Raw genomic sequence first — 19,072 nt, 5'->3', positions numbered from 1 at the left:
CTCCTCTCCTTCCAGAGGCTCAAAGCTCTAAGGATATTTATATCCATCCAAAAGAGCACTTGTCAGGTGGGCAGGGGATGTGGGCACTGCACAGACAGGGAGGTGAGTTAGACACTTCAATGGAATAGCTTGGAGTGCCTCATTCAGCACAGCCATCTTCCCCACTTGGAGATCTCTCCCTTACTCCAAAATCACCTTTGCAAAGCTGATTTCTGTCTGGAAGACCACACAGAGGATGCTAAATAAACAATACAAAAACAAAACCAAAGCAGGTATACAATTATCTCCCATGGAATTCTTAATGCACTTCCCACACATGCTTTAGTGTATTTTGCAGTAACATCCCCAGGTCACAAGCTTAAGTAGCTTACCCAAGGCCAGGCAGAGTCTGAGGACCTGTCCACATGGGGATACTCAGGAAATGAATCTGAAATTAAACTTTTAAAAAGAATGAGCTAAGCAGCATCCTAAGCTAGCACTTTCATTTAGAATTAGAGCCTTAATTCAGATTAGCCTAATTCTTTCAGTTCTAAAATGAGGATGGTGACACAAGCCTGCTTCCAGATCTATTTATCTGGATAGCTTGAAGGTATTACTGCCTGCAGCTCCTCATGGAGGATTGCACCCCACAAACCCTGACAGCAGAGGGGTTCACAGGAATGGGTCAGCTGCAATATAAAACAGGGGGTTTGCATTCATCCCATGTGGGATCAGGGGCAATTCCCCCTCCCAAACACATAGCAGTAGACAGCCATAGGTTTTAATTTCTTAGATCTGCACAGATGTTGGCAGAGCCAACATCTGCCCACAATCTGTTTGGAGGGAGCAGAGCTGAGGCAAGAGCGCAAACTGGTGAGCCAAGGGTGAGGGAAGACTCCCTAAATGGGGTCTCTGGCAAAGGATGAGGCTGAATGCATTGGCAGGGCATAGATTCTCTTAAATCACGAGATCTCAGTATTCCATCACTGGCACACAACTGCTCTTTGACAGAATGAAGGTGCTTTTGGCCTCTATCCCTTTAATAAAAGAGGACTCATTTACCCCACGTTGGTTTAGAGCTGGCAATAGATTGTCGTGCCAGTCACCTCACTGGTAAAATTTTTTTCCTAGACAGTGTGAAAGGAGTAAAATAAGATGTTAAAGGAGCTCTATGAATCTCTGACAGCTTTTCAGGTAAACAAAGGGAAGGAGAGGGAAGAGAAAACAGCCTTTACATCCCTATTCCCTCGCTCCACCTTCCCACACCTGGGGTACAAAAAAGCAAAATCCCCCTAGACAGGTCTTGGCAACCCTGTGCTCAATCTGTTTCACACTTCCCCTGAGATAAATTCAGGAGAGGGAGAGAGGGGAAGAGGGAGGGAGGCTGTTCCATGGTAGTGTTTTCTGCACTGTAGGATGGAAACAAACCAAGGGATTTAAATTTAACATCCTCCCTCTAAACTCCAGCCACTCATTACTATCAGACTCTGACAGAGGAAGACACTGGTGCCCACCCCCATAAAAACAGAGAAGCCAGTTAACACATTCAGCTATGTAACACCTGTAAATATCTAATATTGAAAGCCAAAGCACCTCTTGTTTAAAAAAAATTAATGTTATTATTGGGGCTTTTTTGGGGTTTTTTCTCCAGTATGTAGAACTGAGTCATATGAAATCAGATGACCTAAAAATGCAGGACCCCAAAGACAAAGGAAGCAAAGCTGCAGCTGAGCATTAATCTCTCAGCAGCACCAAGGTTATAATTTCAGTGTGTTCTTCATTCCACACCCTTGCTGGAGATTACCTCCTAGAGATGGCATGCAAAAATAAACCTGGGGGAAAAAGGAGGGCAAAGCAGGTAGTAGGAGTAGAAACAACCTTCTCTCCTCTCTACCCCACTCTCACACAGACAGAAAATTTATTCTGCAAAGAAGAGAGTCTCTGGACCAACATACATTTTGGCTTTGAAAAGGAGGGAATTATTTGGGGAAAATACCACTCAGAATGCAAACAGATTGGGGATTTAGCTGTGCCATAGTTTTTTGCCTTGCTAAGTTATGAGTTATGAACGGGACATGGGGTGGGCTTATTAATAGAAAATAAAAAGCTTGGAACCTTTTCCCCTTCGGTTTTTTGCTGCAATCCCTAGCAACATTCAGATCCTCTAGGAGGAACCTACCTATTTCTGGTTCTGTGCAGCAGAGGAGGAAAACAAAAAGCCCTTTCCCCTGCATCCCAGCATTAAAAGGAGCCGTAGTGGGTTTAATACAGAAAATCCATTAGGCACAGGAAAGGCAGGAGCCTCCTATCAAGCTGCAAGCAGGAATGCTTAAGCACAAGGCACTCAGGCAGTGGAAATGCATTCAGAGCATTTAGCACGTAGGATTAATCGAATTATAATTTAATCATCTGATCAAACACTAATTAGCATAATCACTTGAGGGGAAAAGCTGCCAGAGGAACAGACGAAGAAACACCTTGGGCACCCAGCACATTTTAATGACGAGAGATCGTGCACAGATAATTTTTTTTTTCTCCCCTTAGTAAAACACAACAGAGATTGAGGACTGTGGTGCTGAAGAAGCAGTTTGAAGCACTCCTGGATCACACACAGTTCTCCGGCGTGAAAGATGTTCAAGCAGGGTCTGCAGGCTTCAGTTTCTTCAGATTTCAGAGCTGTAAAAGCACAGGAGCACTCCACTGCCCTGCTTTGCCTTGTGAAGGCTCGAGCACGAGCACACACTTCAGCCCACTGTGTTTCCATTAAAATCATCCCTTACTGTTTCCCCCAGAGTCTCCCACATGAATGTTTAACTATGGATCGCTTAGATGACCTTCAGGGATACAGCAAAGCATTAGCATCCTTTTACAAACTGCATTTGAAATAATTAGTCTAAATCAGCTGGGTTTCTCTGGCTTGGGGCAGGCAGGAATGGGAAAGCAAGAGATATTAAGGGAGCTTTGCTGTGTAATGCTGTCTGGCTTTGCTGGCAAAATCATACCACTTTTGTGAGGCAGAAATCTGGAGAGACCAGGAAAATCCCCCCTGCTGTTTGCCCACACAATCCAATGACACTTGTTAGGGTGAGATATAGGGACAGAAGGAAGCCTGGAAGAATTTACGGAAAGGAGGAAGGGGAGAAGCAGGACTTGGACAGGGAAAATAATCTCCAGAGGTGTTTCTTGTTTGATTTTTTACACAAAATAAAACAGCTGAATTACTCTGAATAAGAGTTTAGGTTTTCAAATGGATAATTCTTCTGGACATAAAAAACATCCAAATGTTATGAAGTGCAACATTTACAGAGAAGATCATAAAGTCACTGAGATTAGAAGAGACCTCCGAGATCATTGAATCCAATCACTAGTTCACAATTAACCCATGTGCCACATGACTGGGCTTGGGAAAAGTTTCCTACAATGTTATGTAAGGCAGCAGAATGATGAGCAGCTTACCTACATTTAAAGGCACCAGATCACACAGGCTCAAGCGTGAGCTAATTTAAATTGATTGTATCCCTCTTACAGAGCTATTACTAATAATCCTTTCAGCTCCTCAGAATGAGTGTACATTAATAAAACAAGGTAACCAGATACAGCACAGGGCAGATTTACCTCAGGGTTTGCCCATATTGAGCACCTTCCTATGTGCAATCAATATTCAGAGTCTGGAAACTCTCAAGAAGGAAGCAGGTGATGATGCCAGAAAAGCTCCCAGCAACAGAGCTGTGTGTCCCTTTAAAGCATTGTCACACCTTCAATAAGTGACTGATAGATGAACTAATTAAAAAACACATGGAATGGTTTGGTTGGAAGGGACCTTAAAGATCATCCATCTCCAATCCCCCTGCCATGGGCACCTTCCACTAAACCAGGTTGTTCAGTTGCCCAATTATCAGGCAATAAAACAGTTTCTCACTGACATGAAGGTAAAACCACCATGCTGCACACACAATCCTGATTCAAAGAGGGAGATCCTATACCACCACACATGGAGGCCGTTTAATTAATAAGAGAAAGTAGTTCCATTCAGATTTAAAAGTTATGAGGTCAAAAATATGTTACTTGTTTAAAACATCTGGGTTGAAATTCCTGTTTGTTGATTTCCAAGCAACAGCTTAAAAGAAAGTCAGGAGATTTTGCATCTTTTCCCAAAAGCTGCAACATGGCAAAGTGGGGAGAGACACAGAGCTGGTAACAAATACCTGAGACTGCCCCATGAAACACAGCAACCATCTCTCCAAAATCACCCCTAAATCTCTTCTCCCTCTGGAAGGTCCTGAGCCCAGTGAGAGCATCCCCTGCTGCAATCCCAGCTCAGCTCCCCACATCTTCCCAACCTGCAAGAGCACCAGCCCTGTGCCATGCCATGATGCCTTCATTTTCCACTTGGAAGCTGTTCCAAACGTGCTATTTATTTTGTGTAAAAATTTCCTGAGCACCAGGCCAGCTGCACATGCCTTAGGAAATGGCAGAGCTGAGATGCTCAGCCAACCTTAACCCCTACCCCAATTATCGCAATGAGTGTCCATGCCAGGGACTGAGAGCAGCAGAAACAGTGTGGGGAATGAGAGCAACTGCATTACAAGGCTGTGATCCTTGAACACAGACAAGACAGAAACTCAATTTACTGACACCAAAAGTTCTCAAAACCTCTTGGAATTAAGTAGCAGTCAGACTACTATTATTTAGGAAAATATTTTTTTAAAAATCTCATTAAGTCCTTTTGAAATTACTAAGGCCCAGTGTTCTTCTCTTCTGTGGAAACACATTTTGAGACGTGGTAGAAATGCTATAATTGCTTTTACCCACCAGGGACTAACTTTTGGACTTAATAAATATGCACTGAACTGCTGCAGCTGTAGTGTCTTCAGACAGGCATTTCTTTTGCCCTGCTTTGCCTTCATGTGTGCCAGTGGTTGGATGTTCTAAAAGGCCTCCAGCTCCACCACCAGTGGGGCAAGCACAGCTTGAGCACATGCAGCCACATGCCTCTGAAGCCACACTGCTCCTGGAGCATGAACACAATGGATGAGGGCAAAACCTGGTGAAGAACAGAAGATTTTTGGACAAGATTTTTACTCTAGACTATGATAGAAAAGATAAAGCCTAATCCTTTTTTTTCTTTCTCTGAAAAAAATATGAAAAAGAAATATTCCCTACTCCAGGCTGTGCTCCTACCACAACTGTTGGATGTTCCTCAGGATTTGCTAAGCCAGCAGCTCTCCAGTTTGTTACAAAGAGCTGCTCTCCAGTGAGGAATTGGGGACCTGCTCCCCTCTAGCCAGGAGTGCTTCCAGGACTCCCACCCCAAAAGGCCCCAGGATTCCCACCCCAAGAGGCCCCAGGATTCCCACCCCAAGAGGCCCCAGGATTCCCATCCCAAAAGGTCCAGGATTCCCAGCCCATGAGGCCCCAGGATTCCCACCCCAAAAGGCCCAGGATTCCCACCCCAAAAGGCCCATGATTCCCACCCCAAAAGGCCCATGATTTCCACCCCAAAAGGCCCCATGATTTCCACCCCAAAAGGCCCATGATTCCCACCCCAAAAGGCCCATGATTTCCACCCCAAAAGGCCCATGATTCCCACCCCAAAAGGCCCCATGATTTCCACCCCAAAAGGCCCATGATTCCCACCCCAAAAGGCCCCACATTTTCCATCCCAAAAGGCCCCACGATTCCCATCCCAAAAGGCCCATGATTCCCATCCCAAAAGGCCCATGATTCCCACCCCAAATGGCCCATGATTCCCACCCCAAAAGGTCCAGGATTCCAACCCCAAGAGGCCCCAGGATTCCCACTCCAAAAGGCCCCAGGAGCGATGCTGGTGGATCAGGCACCTGCTCTGAGCAGACTCCACTGCACCAAACCTGACATCTACCACCAGCTGAACAGCAAATTACCCCTGCCAGGGCTGCTCTGAAAGCCTGACAGCTCAGCCTCTTTTCTTGAGGATTAATTATCTCCCTCCTGCCCAATAAAGGAGCTCAGCTCCTTCCTCCTTCACTCAGATGAGGAACTTGCCCTTCCTACCCTACAGCCACGCTGACATTTGTAAGGTTGCTGTCCAGTCTTGGTCTCCTCCACTCCCCCAAATCCATTTGCCTCAGGGGAAGAGGTGAAATAAACATAAATTTCTATGGAATTTAGGGAAATTCTAGGGAATTTCCTAGGGAAACTAGGGAAAATGTGGAGAGAAGACAGATAGTAGGCCTCAAACTAAGCCTACAGCAGAGAGTAAATAACAGGAGTAGATAAGAATGAAGGAAAAATCTGAGTGCAGGCAGTGAAGGAGAAGGGCAGCGGGGTCTTGGAGCTCCCAGGCACACAGCAGGATCCATGGGGAGCACCAGCTTCCCCTGGCACAGACCAGCAGCCAAAAGAGAGCACTGGGTAGTCCCAAAGCCACATTCTGTCACGTTCTCCACACACAGCTCACAGGGGAACAGGCTCAGCTTTGCTTTCCCCACTGCAAACTGAAGGCAAGACCTCAGGGTCCTTCACCATAACCTGTCCAGCCCAAATGTGGCCTTCAGAGTCTCCTGCTGTCCCCCAGGGATTCATGCCCGGTGAATGCCCTCCCTCTTCTCACCACACCTTCCATCACTGGCTGGATACCTGTGCACTTCCAACTCACCCTTTTCACTTTGTGCCCCCATCCCTCCGTCTCCCCTAAGCATTCATTCTGCATTTTATAGATAAATACTTACAAAAAAGTTGAGAACAAAAAGCCTCAGCCACAGCTGACACAACAAAAACCATGGTAATCATCACCAGATTCCATAGTGGGATGAACCTCACTGCCTGTGCTTGAAATGATGAAAATCTGGTTTCTAGAGCCCCTGCACAACAGGGTTGTGGAAAAGGTTGTCATTGTGGAAGAGAAACCTTGAGGTCACACAACAAAATTAGAAAGAAAGATACAAAGGAAAGCTCCTTAAATAAATACAGCTAAAAGCATAAAGTATAATGCAAATATTGCTGTAGACATTTGAAAATCACTTAACTATGCAAAAAGCTCTCTAGATTGGTTGTCTGCAAACATAACTAGAGAACTTCTGTTTCACTGACAGCTTCCCAAATTACTTCCTTCATATCATGACACAGCAAACACTTTGCTTTATACTTCACAAGTGCAGTTGCAGCACAAATTGTGGTTTACTTGCCTAGAAATAATATGCGAACTGGCTTTTAAACTGCCCCACAGAAAAGCCAGTTAAATGAGAGGAAAAAATTTCAGGTGGACAATGTGTAGTGTGGATGGTGAACCACGTTGCAGTTTAAGCTGAGGTCCACCTAAAGCCTATTTTGCTTGAATGAAATTTTTTCCAGCAAGATCCCATTCCAGGGACATCTGAATCTGCTTTTCATAACAAAAAGGACTTTGTCAAGGACTTGTTCTGTCCTTAGCTCAAGCCAGGAGTGTTCTAACAGCTTGTCACATGCTCACCTCATAATTATCAAGCGACTGACTCCATGCACTCACAGTATTTTCCTGATTCAGGGCCAAAATTCCTAATAAAACTCACACAGAAAACCCCAAAGACTTCAGAAGGTAATATCAAAAAACAAAAACAAACAAACAAAAAAATCCCAAAACACAATGGTATCTGATAGAAAAGCAATTGCACAGGAGAATTCAACAGAAGCCAGAGCTTGCACTTTATGCATCACCTTTCCATGATCTGGGGGAAAAAGCAACCAAGTAGATTTGGGTGCTGTCAAATCCTGCCATGAGATGAGTGGGTGGAACATGGGCTCCTCCAAGCCTGCACATTCCAGCATCCCAAAAACTCTTCCCAGCTAAAACAGGAGCCAGCTTAACCAAAAACCACCCTTCAAAGTCTGACATTCATCATTTGAACTCCACACTCTACTAAACCTCTAGAAAACTTTACTGAACAAGTCGTTATCATGGGGATAAAGAGCAGAGCAGGGAACAAGCTCTTCCACAAATTCCTGAATTCCCTTTTGCCACCCAAAACCTGGAGCCACTGAGGGCTGCCACTCTGCAATGCTGAGAGACGAACGCCCCGAGCGTGCAGGCTCAGCATGAGCCACTCCATTTGCAAAAAAACCACACGAGAGGATTTCACACCAACAGATATTTATATAGACACAGCAACCCCACAATCTTATCTGCAAAATCACTGTGAGTATATTATGGAGATAGGCAACTATTTGCAGCTACAGTGCAGTATAATTATATTCTGGCTGCGTTGAAATAGTCGCGGTCATTTCAAGAATATTATTCTGATATTCTTAAAACACTGCAGGGCTCCCCAAAGTTACTGCAACAATTTAGATGGCAGAAAGTTACTGAGAATCATTTTTAGTCTAGTGGAAAACATAGACCTTAAGCCACAAATTTTCTGCATGGGATTACAGTGTAATTAATTGGAAGAAAATAGCATCAAGCACACTTGGACAGCAAAGCAAGCGCCAGATTTTCCATACACGGTACTTTTTAAGCAATTATAAGCTCTGCAGATTTACATATGTAAATGTGCAGAAATATACATGCTTATTTTAAAATCTCAGAAGGAAGTGTATCCCTGACAAATTACACTGAGAGCCACACGAGCAGGATCTCCAAGAGAATGCATGGAGAGGCACCAGGCAGAGAATTCCTCAGGTGATGCCCTTGTCTCTGCCACGTGGGTGTGGAGCACAGAGCTATTTTCAGCCGTGCTCTTGGGCTGCCCCATGGCCCAAACTCCTGCATTTCTGAGGGAAATGTCCTTCTGGAAGCTTCAGCAGGAGCACATCAGTGATGCAGCTCCTCAGGGCTGGTCCCTCCCTCGGTGCTGAGGGAGCTCCAGGGAGCCTGGTGTTTAGGATGGAGGTGACTCTCCTTCCCAGAGCCTTTGCATTTGAAAATGGCTTGCTATAAATAGGATTGCTGGCTCACTCTTAAGTCTTACTCCCTGCCTTCTGAGTAAAAATAGCTTAAATAGGGATGCTGGGAAGACTTGCTAATCTCTGGCAGCCTGTCTGTCCATCCACCTGCCTTGCTTTCCTTCCTCAAAACAGATCATAGCATTTGTTGCCCACTCCACTGTGAAAGGTATTTATTGACACACTCTACTTTTTCTTTTTCTGATGAGTAACTCAATGCCCTGATGGGGAAAAAAAATATTTATGAGGTAATAAGAATTTTATTTTATTTTGTGAATGGCAGCATCCAAAGATAAGCAATGACAAGAAAAAATCCCAGTGCCAACAAATGCCTGAGGAATCAGTGGCTTGTTCTTGAAGATGTTCTCTTCAGTGCTCTAAAATATTGAGCTGTGAAAGGCTTTTATTATTGAATACCTCCCATTTTCTGTTATTTTATTTTCAAAACCACCAATTGTTTGATGAAATGTTTTTAAGGGGAAGGGAGGTGAAGACTGAGAAGATAAAACTTCTTTTGAAGAATTGCAATTTCAGATCTTAATTTAATTGATTTAATAACAGTTTAAGTGAAAAGAAAGTGATGATTAAATAAGATTATGAAATAAAATATACTGTGAAACAAGTAATTTAACTGTAGACACCTACACATTCACGTTGAAATAATTAAGTATTCTGATGTATGTTGCAGACCTATGTCGGTTAAATGGATTGTTGTAGGATATTTAGAGTTTCAATGACTCAAAAGAAATAACACATTAAAAATGTCAAAAAATGTCTCTTAGAATAAAAGATGAATAAAATTTTTTACTCCCATCTTCAATTTTTCAAGTAGAAGATGGAATTAGTTTTTCCTATTGCAAATCTGAAAGACTGCAAGACCAAGAGGTTGATAAATGGCATGTGCCAAATAAAATCAAAGGCTAAATGAGTGGTGTGTTCAAATAGGCCTTGATCCTACACAAATCTTAACCTTATAATCAGAGTAAACTTTGTGAAGAAAACAAAACCTTATAATCAGAGTAAACTTTGTGAAGAAAACAAAAAAGTCTATGTATTTTGCTCCTCAGTCCATTGCCCTGACCTCCCACCCCCAGAAAGATGGTTCATTTTGTTGCTTTTTGCTGGTTTTGTCACTCCAATTGTTAATAAACAATTATTATATATATATATATATATATATAATTATAATGTAAATAGAGGAGAGAGGGTGGCATAGTTAAGTCTCTCATTCAGGTAAAGACACAAAAAGTGAGGCCCAACCTGAGCCCAGCTCAGAAACTTGCACAACTCATGAGCTGGAGGAACTTTCTGGATGAGCTAATCACCAAAACCCATAAGATTTTCCCAAATAATTCAAATTATTGGTATATTATGTGACAAAAGTTTACTCAAGAACAAACAAAATTAAAATCAACTTCTAAACTTTTCCAGATGCAGCAGCACTGAAGAAATTCCACTGAAATACATCCCAAATTCTGTTTTCATTTCAGGGCTCCTCACTTCCAGAGAGCCCTGGAGGGACTGGAGCATGTCCAGGGCAGGGAATGGAGCTGGGAAGGGGTTGGAGCCCCAGGAGGGGCTGAGAAGGGGCTCAGCCTGGAGAAAAGGAGGCTCAGGAGGGACCCTCTCACTCTCCAAAACTCCATGAGAGAAAAGTGAAGCCAGGTGGGGGTCGGGATCTTTTCACCATGGAAAAAGGGAAAGGATGAGAGAAAATGGCCTCAAGTTGCACCAGGTAGGTTTAGATTGGAAATGAGGAAAAATTTCTTGATGGGAAGGGTTTTCCAGCCTTGGAACAGTCACCCATCCCTGGAGGGATTTGGAAGAGCTGCAGATGTGGCACTTGGGGCTAGACAGGGGCCAGTGCTGGACTTGGCAGTGCCGGGGGAACGGTTGGGCTCAAAGGTCTTTTCCAGCCTAAACAATCCTGTGGTTGTACGAAATCACAGTGCAGAGCTGAGAGCTGCAATAAAGCCCTGTTTAAGGTGGTTTCGAGGTTTGTTTTTACAACTTGCAGAAAACAGCTTCTCCTTGAACCACTCCCAAAAACACCTCCACTGCCACACAGATCTGCTGCCCAGCGCTACGGGAAGAAGATGCAGCATCCACCAGCTTTTAGTGACCCTTGGAAGAAAAACACAGGCAAAATGCCTCTTTGAGCTGTCTCTGTGTGCTGCCACAGCTGAGGAAGACACAGATTCTGTGGTTTGCTGCCCACTAGTGTCCTGTGGCTCCAGCTCCAGCACTGCCACTGCCCACACCACGGGAGGAAAACCCCCGGAGAGCCCCAGCAGATGGGGGAGCAGCGCACCCTGAACTCAGGAGAAACAAATACAGATATCCCCATGGCCTCTGGCTGCCCAGCAATAAGAGTTTTTCTCCCCTTGGCATTTGGTGATTAATTAACAGCTATTCATAGCTCGGGTAACACTGGATTAAAAACACCCTGAGCTGTGCTGTGCCATCCACACACAAGCACCAAGCTGAATGCTTCCTGCACATCCATTCAACTTCCCGAGGTGAGGGTCTGGATACACAATTCCACACAAGCTGTGCATGTATCTCACTATGTTTCCACTGCTCTTTTGCTGGGATGTTCCATCCCCAGCACTGAGAATTACCATTTTCTTGGGGGAGGCTCAGCCCCACCGTGGCTCTGGCTCCTCATCCTCCAGCCTAACCCGTGCTCTCAGCTCAGTGTGATCCTTCTCCATCTTCCAAAACGCTGCTAAAACCCATATTGATAGATGTACGGCAGGGAGAGGATTCAAACAGGAAACCATTTTAATGGAAATGTATTTTTAGTGTCATCTGTGCTGTATTGGTGCCTCCCGATGCTCGATTGATTTCAGCAGAGCATCTGTGGGCAACGGGCATGTAAGAAATGCAGCCTGAGAGAAGCCTGGAAATGGGTTCAGCACAGCCACAGCAGACACTGAAAGATCCTCATTTCTGAAAGCAGCACCTGAACTAGCTTGATCAGGCAGGATTTTGAAGGAGGCCATTCTCCCCTCAGAGCCTCCCCTGCCTTCTCTAACTGTAATTAGTGAAGTGCCCCATTATTAATTATGACCAGGCTACTTCTGCTGCTCATTCTGGAATACTCAGGGAGAGTAACAGGGAAGGTGGTGCAGGTGGAGTAACCCTGAAAGGCAGCTCAAAAGCCTTGCTCAGGATTAGAACTGCATGACTCAGGCTTCCAAGGTAGTGAATTCAGCTGCAGAGCTCCCACTGATGTCTATATCATCCCATGCACTTTCCAGGGCTGCAGTGCATTCATGGTTAATAGTTACCTGTATTCTTAAAGAACTCACAGCAACCAGAGTTTAAACCCCTCACAAAATACATAAACTTTAACCAGGTATTTGGGGAGGTTTTTGTTTCAGGCTTCAGAAATACTAATTGGCTGGAAGAGCGTGTCAGTACTTTATTGTCCCCAGAAGGAAGCTATTTCACAAACATAAAGCCTTCCCAGTGACACTGCTCATATCTAATTTGACAAAATGTATTTGTGCTGAGTGACTGTAGGGAAATATGGGGGCCAACCTTGTTATTGTTATTCAGATGGTTCCCATTATCTCCAACAGAAATTAAGCCCAAGACTACAAGTGCAGAGTTAAACCTATGGGTTTATTTTTAACCTATTTCTCCCCTCAGAAATAAAAAGAAAAAAAAAAAAAAAGGAAAAAAACAAATCAAAACCAACACGAACACGATCAATCTTACACATTTTTAAGTTAAAATCACACACTGGAAAACCACTTATACCTGTGCTGGTAATTTAAGCAAACATGGTGTGGTTCCATAAGGGGTTAGAAAAGGCAATGGCAGAAGCCAAGCAGAAATCAGTCCCCCCCCCTCCACCAGATACACTCATAAAAGAGCCCTGCCTGTCACACAATGGAGTTCAGATGGAGTTATAGATAGAATAATGAAAATAAATGTGTACGTGACATATCTATTTATATATGCAGTCATTTCCTTCAAAGAGATACATATCTGATATGACACTGCATTAAAATCTGAAGTCCTTTAAAAATATTATTCTCCGAGTCTTGACTCTGATAAAATGGCCCTAATAAGTCCTAATAAGTGCTACCAATGAATAAAACCATCTTATCCAGTCTTAACATGAAGGAAGGTGCCATTTTCTTCCAAGATTTCCCTTTAGAAGACCCTAAAAATCTGCATTTTGACATCAAGTATGATGCCAAAAACAAACAGACTTTTTAAGTTGCAAAGAATCGTTGAACCACCCACTACATGTTTTCACAATGCTCGCATTTTGGAATATTCCTGTACACAAAACCATTTAATTTTAGTCCCCCTGGAATCACAAATGTACAGATGTTGCTGTGTGGCAGCACAGAATCCATGCAGATGCATCCATCATGTACACATTACACTCTTCACTCTTTGGGAGACAAATTCAGGTTTGACTGTGATCCAAAAACACATGGAAACTGAAAGTGAAATTACTGCTGACTTCATTGATCAAGGAATAAATGGAAGTGATTTTCACGATACTTCGACTTCATAAAGCAAAAATTATTGTGTTCTTCAAAAAAACCCTTGCAAGGAGGACTAACTAGGATAGAACATAGAATTTATAGCATCAGTACAGTAGGAAAAAAAATCTGCTCTTTTTTTTTCTTTTAAAATATGATTTCTGGAGAGAAGCAGGGTTCATTTCTATGCAAATCTAGTTTAAAATGAATAGCCCTGGTCAGAGCGCACTTCCAGGCTGATTCTTTCTGTCCTATTAACAGCAAATCTCTCCCTCCAAGGTATCTGGCTGGAGAGGACATAGAGAACGGCACAGTGCTGCTGCCTGTCAAAAATAAATAAATAAATAGATAATTTCTTAATGTTAAAACTTGTTGCAGTTTCCTTACTGCCAAAAGAAATGCAAAAAAAAAAAATTTCCAAGTTTACACTTTGGGGGATTTCAATCCTCTCGTATTCTGAGGCACACAGAAGACAAAAAAAATTAAATGATTTTAAGGTCGCTCTAAATCCACACATTTAAGATTCACCTCCTGATTTCTGCCCTCCCCAGCGCTTCACACCGGACCAGCCAAGCCTGTCAGTGCATTTTCTCATCCAGTGTCTACTTAAGAAGATGTGAAGGCACCCTCATCCAGCATTCATCCCTCACCCTCTGCCAGAGGTTCAATTATTTCCATCCTTCAGGAATCCTCACACTTTGCCCTGTGCTCCTCTCTCATTCATTCCACACAAGGAATTCTTTTCCCTGCTCTACCTGCTTTGCCCATTTCGAGAATTGTGTGTTTAATCTGATTTATCTGGCAGGGTGAAAAGCATTTCAGGCAATGTTACGTTCTCAGATCGGAGGAGGCAGTGCAATAGAATAGCTGGCACCCCAGAATAATTTGTTTTCTGCCCTTAAAACTGCAATGCTGAACGTGCATTTTTAATAAAACTTAAGCAATTTAAGCATATTTTTACACATGCCATGGTTTTCAATCAAATATATCTAAATGTTCCAAAATACCCCAACCCACTATTAAAAACGCACAGAAACTGCAATAAATGTTTGTCAGTCAAAGAGTTGGCAGAAGGAAAAAAAAATAATTTAAGAATAACAGGTTTACCCTTATTCTATCCCCACTCTAATTTCCCTTCCTAACTTTATAATTGACTAAAAGTCTTCAACCTTTCCAGATGATGTAATGCTTATCCGTGCATATTTTTACATAAATGAGTGAGGAAAAAAAAATTCGGAACAGGTACCTTCACGGAAAAATTATGAAAGTTAAATAAATTTAAAATACTACTTCTTAAATATATGTAAAAACGTAAGGTGAAAGCAGAGGGCGAATGATTAAAAAAAAAAAAAAAAAAAAAAAAAAAGATGCGAAAGGAAGCAATATCTCAACGCGACCGCTTAGGATGCTTAAAGCCCTTCAAACCATCCCCGTGTGCTCTGACGGATTTCTACGGCACTTGGCAAAAATTCGGTACTTTTCCAGATGAGAAAGAAAAGAAAGAAAAAGCGCCTCTCTGCCTCCTCGCCTCTGCGAGCACCGTCTCATTCCGAAGGAGGCAGGCACGGAGGTTCCGGGCTGTCACTTTGCGAGGTGAGCGACTTTCAGCGATCACGGCGCTCTCGCTCCTCGCCCTTCTCTCCCCGCACAAAAGCCACCGCCGCGACCCGCTCTCCCCTTCCCGGCCGCCAGCAGAAGGGGGAAGGATGGAGGGACAAGGGGAAGGGATGCCCGCGGCGGGGCTCACCATGCGAGATGCTGTGGAGCAAGGCGACGGCCAACATCCACATGCCCCCGCCGCTCCCCCGCTCCCCGCTCCGGGCTCGCCCTCGCCCGCCGCGCCCACGGCCGGGCCGGAGCTGGCAGGCAGCGCGCACCGGGTCCGGCCGCCGCCTGGCTCGGCTGGTGGCTGCTCGGAGCCTGCGGGGCCGCTCGTCCGCCCAGCGAGCGCTCAGCCCCGCCTGCAGCCCCGCGGCTCCGCCGACACTCGCCCGGCGCTCGGGCGGGGGAAGAGGCGGCCGGCGGCGGGGGCGGGGGGCGGGAGCGCGGCGGGGCCCAGGTGTGTCCTTGGCTCGGGGAGGCGCCCGCAGGGCGGCGGGGGCAGGGCCACAGGTGACAAAATCCTCCGGCGCGGCCACACCAGCATCCCCGGCGGCAGCAGCGGCGGCCGGCACCGAGCCGCGGCGAGCCGGCTCCTCGCACGCCTCCTCCTCCTCTTCTTCTTCTTCCTCCTCCTCTTCTTCCTCCTCCTGCTGCTGCTCACACGGCTCCCCTCGGCCCGGCGGCAGGCGGGCGGGCAGGTGGGCACATCTTCCTTCCTTCCTTCCTTCCCTCCTTCCTTCCTTGCTTCTTCCCTCTCTCTGCTCCCTCCCGGCCCGCTCTCGGCAGCTCGGAGCGCTCCGAGCCCGCTGCTCACCTCCCCTGGCTCCCGGCGCGGCGCAGGGACCAGCGCTAACCCCAGCCCTCCGCAGTCTTAAAGCAGCACCAGGTCCGCACAGTGGAAAAACCCAAGACCAATAGAAGAAGGCAGCAGAATTTGCAGCCTCTCAATAGTTGGCTGAACTGCGGCCGTTTGGCATCAGCTGAGTTGTATATGACTAATGTGTTGACAAGTCGTGTGGGGGGACTGGAGGAGGGGGCCCTTCTAGAAGGTCACAGCCCAGACAGGCGAGTGCATCAAATAATTGACTGGGATTCTGTGCACCGCTGAAGGAAAATACACACACACACACACACACATCTTGCAGTGCTTACACAGGTCCAGATACTATTTGGCCTTTCATCTGCGTCTCTTTCTGTGGTGAGGCGTTTTTTTCCTCCTGTAGTGAAAGAGTAAATTGCAGTCTCTCTAACTAAAAGCAATTTCTGCGCCTATTCTTTCTTCACATCTGTGATGTGAAGGTAGGTCTGAAAAGGAAAAGGGAAAAAAAAAGAAAAAAGGGGGGAAAACATTAAATGAAGACAGCTAAAAAAAAATCAATATTGTGAAATACATAACAGCATTAGGGCAACTCTGGATTTAAGCTGGAAGATGAAAAGCAAACACAACAAAGCAATAAGGAATCTCAACCTGCAGAATCCCCAGTGTGTTACCAACAGGATGACTTCACATTTGGGGGACGATATTTTTTTAAGAAAATGCTTTATAGCAGCAGACATTGCCCTGCTGCCAACACCCTGCCTTGTGCACTGCAATGAAATCCAGGAAAGGACGTCCCCCAGAAAGACACTGGGATGGACATCTGCAGGAAGCTCAGCAGCAGCAGAACTGGGCAGGGAAGGAGATCTGGCTGGAGATGTTCCTGAAGCCATAGAGGACAGGTCAGCACACACCCCCGAGGTGTTGTATAAGGCCCTTCTTTCTCATGCTTGACAAAACCAAACAGGGAAAGCCATCAGGAGAGAGCTCAGCTCCCTGCATCCCATTTGGGCTGGGCTATCAGCCAGGAGAGACTGAAGCCTTGGAGGGAAAGCAGGAGAGATGAGACCAATATTGGGCAGGGAGTCATGGCTGCATTTAAGAAAAAAGATGTGGGCAACCAAGGAAGCTCTTCGGGGGAAAATAGAATCTGATGCTGTAAAACAAAAATTAAAGAGAGAAGTGCAAATGTCTTGGCAGACAAAAAGAAAAAAAAAAGAAAGAAAGAAAAAGAGAGAAATTTGTTTTTATTGGGAGTGGAGTTCTGTTAAAAATAACAAAACTTTAATCTGTTTAGGAGAGAGCTGGTGACTAGCAGAAATGTTTAAGTATAGATTTGAGAGCATTTGGGAGAAGTTCATGACAGATTTGTTCCGGCAGCTCTTTCAGAATTGCTTTGTTTCCTCTTCTGAAGCCTGAAACATGTTTAGGGCTTAAGAGATACAATGTTCTAGACATTCTGCAATGACAGTATAAATAAACCTCCTTCCTATACATTTCTACCTCCTTTACTCATCTACATAACTCTGGTAGCCCTTGGCAAATTTCTGCTTCCTGTAGAACTGTCTCAAACAAGCTTGTGTGCATTTCAGTTCATTTAAAACAACCACAGCAGCTGCAAAGTAAAAGAATAAATCTTTAATTTACTCTTCAGTGGCACCAAAAGGCAAAGAGACCAACTTCCAGAGGATATTTAACATTTTTTAGCAGAATCCAAACAACTAAGCAGCATAATCCTTGTCCTGGGCTGGGTTTAAGGAGGGGAGGAGGAAGGCAGGATGCAATTTTGCATGAGAGCAGGGTTCACTGGTCCTGCTGCTCAGGGAATGACTTGGCTGAAACTAAAATTCAACAATCTGTCAAAGTGGTGAAAGAAGACCATATGATAACTTCCACGCAAAGTACGAGACATCAGTCAGGATGCTGCTTTTCAAGTCCGGAAAATCAAGCATGATCAGGCTTCAGCTGCAATCAAGGCTACTCAAGGTCATGAAGGAGAATCCCCATTTATGTTTTTTTGTTATTATTTGTTTGATTGAAATATAATGTCTTAGATTAAGTGGCTGGAAATTACTTAGTTCTTCCTAAAACAAATTCGGCGATTTTCCAGCAAAGTATCTCAATTATACTCTGCATATATAACTATATCTTCTCTGAAAAAAAAAAAAAAAAAAGCTTTTTAAGTTATTGATCTAGTTGTAAGGATCAAAATTTTATTATTTTATTATAAAAATTTTACTATTTTATTTCTTAAAATAGTCTCAAATTCTTAATCTGGGTTTAGACCACCTACTGGTTGACTGTATTGGGCTGACCATCCTTGCTTTCTGCAGCTACCACACAGCTTGATGAGGAAGATCTCCTGAAGTTAACAGAGATATAGCAACGATTCAAATCAGCTGATGATCACTCTGAATGCATCTCAGACAACTTTCCAGGTCACACTGTGCTGCAGGAGGCACAAGATTTTCCCTGAGGACCTCACCGAAACCCTAAAGAGTTTGAGCCATCTGGTTCCAATGGGACATCCAGAACACCAGTTCTGGCCATGCACAGTCCAGTTCTCTCCCCCAAGCCACCAGCATGAAGAACATGCAGAAACATCACCATCATGATCAGTGTGACCACATCCCACCCAGTCATCAGCTTGCAGTGGAAATTTCTCCACTGAAAACCACGGCAAGGGTTAAATGCTGAGATCTGCACCCCAGTTCTGCAATGCACCTGCATCATGTCCTCACCTTAAGTGAGCAAACACATGAGGAATGACCACAGCAGACCAACACAAGCAAGAGCTGCCTCGTGGAAAGCCTTCGTAAAAATGAAGTTGAAAATTAAGGATCCAAGTTTTCACATCCCCACATTGGAAGATGATGTATCTGTTGGATGACAGATATAACCTACAACCAGTCTTGCAGGGAAATTGTTTCTTCAAAGAAAAAGATAAAATAGTCTGTCTACAATAAGTCTGCATTGATTGGGACTTTAAAAAAAAAAACCAAAAGAATCTTCCAAGGAGCAGCAGCTCCTTGTAATTGGTAATTGGTTCTATTCAGATCTTGGATGGTTTCATAGGCTTTGGGCTTTAGGGAACTCAGTCAAATATCTGCCATTGAAGCATTCAGCTATTCAAACAGAGCCTCTCATTGTCATTCAGAATGCAAAAAACTCATTTGCAATTTCAGCTTTGAAAGTGGCTTTAAAAGCACCTGAAGGAAGAAAGAATGGGAGGGAAGTAGAGAGGAAGTGAAGGGAAAGTGTGGTGAGA

The 19,072-nt window shown here is 44.4% G+C and overlaps 1 protein-coding gene across 3 annotated transcripts in view; it reads right to left on the bottom strand.

The window, feature by feature from the left end:
• The window catches only part of DSCAM (DS cell adhesion molecule), a 467,715-nt gene extending 452,514 nt beyond the window's left edge, over positions 1–15,201 (bottom strand). For all 3 annotated transcript variants that reach the window (XM_058045375.1, XM_058045376.1, XM_058045377.1), the window contains exon 1: positions 15,133–15,201. In XM_058045375.1, the coding sequence (XP_057901358.1) occupies positions 15,133–15,175 (43 nt within the window). In that variant the 5' untranslated portion in view covers positions 15,176–15,201. The remainder of the gene's footprint in view (positions 1–15,132) is intronic.
• Positions 15,202–19,072: the final 3,871 nt, after the last annotated feature.

Source organism: Melospiza georgiana, chromosome 2 (assembly GCF_028018845.1).
Source record: "Melospiza georgiana isolate bMelGeo1 chromosome 2, bMelGeo1.pri, whole genome shotgun sequence".
Taxonomy (NCBI): Eukaryota; Metazoa; Chordata; class Aves; order Passeriformes; family Passerellidae; genus Melospiza; species Melospiza georgiana.
This window is presented reverse-complemented; position numbering and strand designations above follow the sequence as displayed.